At 45.8% G+C, this 5,293-nt stretch overlaps 1 protein-coding gene across 1 annotated transcript; it reads right to left on the bottom strand.

Annotated features, from left to right (window-relative positions):
- Positions 1 to 1,754: 1,754 nt before the first annotated feature.
- On the bottom strand, positions 1,755 to 5,048 carry LOC147462473 (putative inactive receptor kinase At2g26730). The gene is made up of 2 exons (XM_086484093.1): positions 2,856 to 5,048; positions 1,755 to 2,678 (listed from the first exon to the last, which is right to left on the bottom strand). Exons 1-2 carry the CDS (start codon positions 4,189 to 4,191, stop codon positions 2,047 to 2,049), a joined length of 1,968 nt encoding a protein of 655 aa, XP_086340219.1. The 5' UTR covers positions 4,192 to 5,048; the 3' UTR covers positions 1,755 to 2,046.
- Positions 5,049 to 5,293: the final 245 nt, after the last annotated feature.

Below are 5,293 nucleotides of genomic sequence, written 5' to 3'. Positions count from 1 at the left end.
AGACTATCATCAAAGCCCATGTATTGGAACAAACAGGCCATGTGCATGAAATTTGTTCATTTGGCTTTTTTTATTCAACTTGGGAGTAGTTGTATTTAGCTTGAGTCCTGGTTAGGCTTTGCATGGTGCTCCATTTCAAAATTTAAATGTAGGCACCAGTGGGAACCTTGAATAGGAGAGAGAGAGAGATGCATTATGAGGAGATGAAAGGGGATAAATGCATTGACAAAAGGAAGAGGCTGATTAGAGAGTGACAAATGGAGGGAAGCGATGCACACATAAATAAAGAGATAAACCATGTCATATCTAACATCTTTGTGAGGGACATTGAAGTAATCGCAATGAATAGTAAATGAGGTGACGAACAATTATCATTTGGGCAAAACTTTTTCTTTTTGGGCTATTAAGTCTCCCCAATCCCATAAAAATCTTTCAAAACATATTAAGTGTGTAAGTGAAGGGTGAGTTTAGAAAATGAAAAGACACAAGAAGGTGGAAAGTCAAAAGACAGATGAAGATGAAAAGTCAAAAGATCTTCTGTGTTCATATAAGAGGTGATCAACTTCACATTGGTATATTTGTGTTTCTTTTTTCTTTAGCGTTTTCTTCTTTTTAAAGTGTCCTCACACTCTCTCTTTGTCTCTCAATGTTGTATCCGTCCTTCCAACTGTTGCAAATCTACATGCTTCATAATTTCCCACTGTTGCCTGCTATAGACTAGTGCATCATTTTTGTTGTTGTTGGGCTATGAAGCGACCAAAGCGAGCTGCGGTCTGTAATGCTATAATATGGCGAAAGGAGTTGGGCGATGTAAGTGCAACGGTGGATGGAGGTTTTGCTGTCTGAGGTATGATTTTGTTGGCATTGCCTTTCGGCAACAAAGAGGAGGGGAGGGGAGGGGAGGGGAGGGCCTTCTTTCACTCTCTCTCACTCGTGATTGATGAACGATGATGATTTTGAGCCTTTCGTGAAGGGAATAGTTAGATATGAAGCACGGTGAAACTCGCCGCCGATCATAGCAATAGCAATAGCTCATGGGAAAGAGGAGCTTTATTTGCAGCCCCAGGCATTGAAAGAGCATATTCTGACACAAAAGAGATCCATGAACTTTCCCTACATATCATGTATTTCCCTATGTTCTAAACTGTGAGAAATCTCTGATATGGTTTACCATTTTCCGAAAAGGCTATATACATTAGATGAAGATAACAACTTATCCCTCCATGGAGGCGCGCACACTAACTAGCCACACATGCAACTTTGTTGGAGGCTACCTTGCTCATATATGTCTACAGAACCACCATCAACAAGGATGATATCACAGAAAGTGTTCATTATTGAGATGAAGCATGAGTAAAGCACAACATTGTCACATAACAAAAGCACGACAATCGCTCCTCTGATGCCTGCAACCTTCAAGAACTGACTGCCATGAGACATGTGTTGGAATTAACTCTCCAAACCTCTGATTAACCTTAAAGAGAGCAATCATAAAGATCTCACAATCCAAAGAAGCTTGCCAGTAGAATACATTGTCCACACCAAGGAGACAAAAAGGCACTTGACAAAATACCCTGATGCAACGATCAGCACGACGCAAGAACATCTTAGGATTCAAGAGCCCTACATAATCAGCCTTATCTTCTCATAAACTGACGCAAAATGCAAAATACGTTAGAAGGCATCACACAACGATGTCAGGCTGCAGTGAATAGGAGAAGTTGTTCAGACCACCTCGCTTCTGCCTCAGAGTACAAACAAAATTCGCATGGGACAGCCTTTATTGATGTTCAAGAAAGAAAAAAAAAATGGATAGAGCTGAACAGGAAAGTTACATCAAATTTGGGCTACCCCCATCATGGGCTAAAATTACAGCATTTCATCTGCATATACAAATCCAAGAATTCTTCTGTAACAAAGGAAAATAAAAACCTGTCTGAAAATTATAATGAAGAAGCTTTGGGGAACAAGAAGCAGGGCATCACAAGCGAGATCCAAGGATTGCCAGACGTTCTCCCCTCAACGTCCGTCGGAAAATGGGCTGCATCAGGAGTCGGGTGTGTACTCCACAACATTGTTTTTACCGATGGAGCTCGCCGGCCGTTTAGAGCTTTCATCAATATCACTCTTCTTAAGATCCTCCACCATCCTCACAACCTGTTTCATGGCAGGCCTCTGGTCCGGAGAGGGAGCCACACATGCCATGGCAATCTGCAGCATCTGCACCATCTCCTCCTCTATATCTTGGTATCTCATGAGCTCATTGTCGAAAACCTCGGCGGTCCATTCTTCTCTTACAACCGATTGCACCCACCGTGGCAAATCTATTCCCTCATCGCTCATCGAAGCTAATGACGGAGCTTTCCCTGTCAAAAGCTCAAGCAAGAGTACCCCAAAACTGTACACATCAGCCTTTTGAGTCACCCTCCGAATGTCCGTTACTTCAGGGGCTCTGTAACCCACAATTCTGTTTGCAGCAGGCGTTGCGCTCACTAGCTGGGCCAAGCCATAGTCGGAGACCGAGCTGTTATAGTTGTTGGTCAGCAGGATATTGGAGGATTTGATGTTGCCATGTGTGAATCCCTGGCCATGAAGATAGTCGATTCCAAGAGCAGCACCCAAGGCTATCTTCACTCGCGTGTCCCAGTCCAAAGGAGTTCGATTCACTCCCTTGTTGCCTGCATCAAAGGCAATGAAAGACCGAAAACATAATGAGGATAAAGAGAAGGTAACATCGGGTTTGGCATCATCGCCTGTATGATGCATGTCAGATGCAGAACCGACTCAAGTACATTCACAGACTAATTAGACATTTGAGATATGATGAGCCAGATCTATAAGAAGGAGCCCCTTACCATGCAGAAGTGCAGATAAGCTTCCATTTGTCATATAGTCATACACCAGCAACTTCTCCTCTCTTGAATAGTAGTAAGCAACTAAGGGCACCAAGTGCTCATGCCTCAACTTCACCACACCGGAAATCTGTTGCTCGAAGTCCTTCCTCTCGATGGTCACATCCTTTAGGCGTTTCACTGCCACAATTGCTCCATTCTCAAGCACTGCCTTGTAAGCTGTCCCCACACTTCCTTTGCCCAAAACTTCTGCTGAAGCTCTAAGGAGATCTTCCAGATCAAATGCGTACTTGTTTCCTTCAAAGAAGACAAGCTTATTTCGATCAGGTTCCGAAGCTGCAGCAGCTGCGGCCCCGGTGGCATACTCAGCTTTGGGAGGAGCAGCACTGCCCTCCACCACTGTGTTGGGATCTGCTGACCTTGCCGCATAGGGATTGACATGCTTTGGCTCCTTGGAACCTCCTTTTCTGCACAGTAGGAAGCACACAAGAGCTAGTAGTAGCAGAAGGAAGAATCCTCCAATGACAATGCCTGCAATGGCTCCTGCTGACAGTTTCCTGTGATGCTTCCTAGGAGCTGCTGGAGACGAGGTTGGCGAAGAAGCCGGAGCCCCTGCCTCACCCGGACATTCAACTTGCAAAGGAAAGCCGCACAGGTCGTTCCCGCCAAATGCACCCACATCCAGTCTTCTGAAAGTGGTGGTGACTGGAATCGGACCTGAGAGATTGTTATTCGCGACACTAAAGTTGGTCAAGGAGGAGATGTTGATGGCAGGAAGAAGTCCTGACAAGGAGTTGTTCTGCAAGAATAGTGATTTGAGCTGAGTCAAGTTGCCGACTGATGAAGGTAAGGCACCACTGAAGTTGTTCCCGGAGAGGTCTACATGAACTAGATTTGGCCATAGCAGGAAATTCGACGGTAATGGACCGGACAAGTCATTTTTTTGCAGATAGATGCTCCTCATGAAGCTACAATTTGCCAAATCTGAAGGAAGGCTGCCAGATAGCTTGTTAGATCTCAAGCTCACTACTCTCAACTCTGTAAGCTGCCCAATGGAACCAAGGGGGATTGGTCCAAATAGCCCTTGCCCTGGTAGTCGAAGTGAGGTAACCCTCTGAGGTGTCCCCTCTCTGCAACCAACCCCTTCCCACTGACATACATTGCTTGCATTCCATTCTAATCTGCTTCCTCGATCCACAGCATTCTTGAACGCTGTAAGACCGTTCCTGTCGTCTTGTAAGCTACCTCCAACAATGGTTCCATAGAAACAGAGAAGCGATAAAATGGCAAATACAGTGTGTATGCCACACCGCAGTGGCCCTTGGCCGACGGGAGCCATAAGTGGATCGTTTTGCGCTATAGGGCAGCAAATGCCTGCATAGCTATCATATACCTGATTGAAGCTGCAATGCAGAGTAAGCACAAACACCTACACAGAATGTACAGAGGAGAAGCCAAGGCCCAAGCTCAGACGGCGCAAACGGATGCAAGAATGAAGAAGAACCAAGCTCTGGAGTACAGTGTACATGTACCATCCGAAATCTTCAATACTGCGTAAGAGCTGCGAGGAGGAGGTGAAGAGAGGCCCTTGAGCTACAATGGAGATGTGGAGAAGTAGAAACAGAGGAGGACATCTCAAGCTGGAAGCCTTCTGTTTACAGCTCCCCGCAGAGGAGGAGGAGGGCAGGGGGCCCACAAAGTGCCAATGCTTCGGGAATCGTGAGTGGGTAAAGGGGATACAAGGACGGACATAGAAGGGCGATAGTGTGTGTGTGTGTGTGTGGGAGTGTGAGTGAGCGTGTGTGTGTTTGCCAGACCCGAGCCACAGAGAGAGGAGGAGTGCTGACAGCAGGAGAGGAGAACTCAGAACTTCAGGAAGCTGGGGAAGAGGAGGACTCAGGACAGAAGTGAGAAAAGGTAAAATCTGGTCCACAGGCAGATTAATAATCCGTGGGTGGTGGTAGATCCAAGCCTCCCCCCCCGCCCCCTCTCCCCTCTGGGCTTAAGATGAATGCAGCTGCAGACAAAAGCTTGGCAGGAATGTTGCCAATGCCATAGCCAGCAAGTCCTGCAAGGGGTAAAAAAAACTAGAGGGAGATGATGAGAAAATCTTCTCTCTCTGTGTCTCTCACACACACACACACGCACACAAGAGAGAGAGAGAGTGTTATGGTGAAAGCTGATAGGCTAGACTAGGACCTTGCAAGAGTAGAGAGTAGGCTAGAGATGCTGTGTATGTGCATCCCTTGCAATGTGTGTGTGTACTTATGATTAGACAGCTCAACAGACTTTACTAAAACTAGTAGCAGCTGTAAATCCTAAGGGAAAAACCCTAAAAGTAACACCCAAATTCATTTTTCAATCAAAATGTAAGAAATCAAACTGGGTTTCCTCTGTGGGTGATTGCAATTTCCTTCAATTTTTCCAAACCAGAGAAAAGC

This window comes from Adiantum capillus-veneris, chromosome 2, assembly GCF_014529385.1.
Source record: "Adiantum capillus-veneris isolate H3 chromosome 2, ASM1452938v2, whole genome shotgun sequence".
Classification (NCBI taxonomy): domain Eukaryota; kingdom Viridiplantae; phylum Streptophyta; class Polypodiopsida; order Polypodiales; family Pteridaceae; genus Adiantum; species Adiantum capillus-veneris.
The sequence above is the reverse complement of the archived record's forward strand: the minus strand, read 5'-3'. Positions and strand labels throughout refer to the sequence as shown.

Coding starts and splice junctions, on each gene's coding strand:
- LOC147462473 (XM_086484093.1), bottom strand. CDS start 4,191: ATGGCTCCCGTCGGCCAAGGGCCACTGCGGTGTGGCATACACACTGTA. Junction 2,679..2,855: donor CTTATCTGCACTTCTGCATG/GTAAGGGGCTCC, acceptor CCTTTGATGCAG/GCAACAAGGGAGTGAATCGA.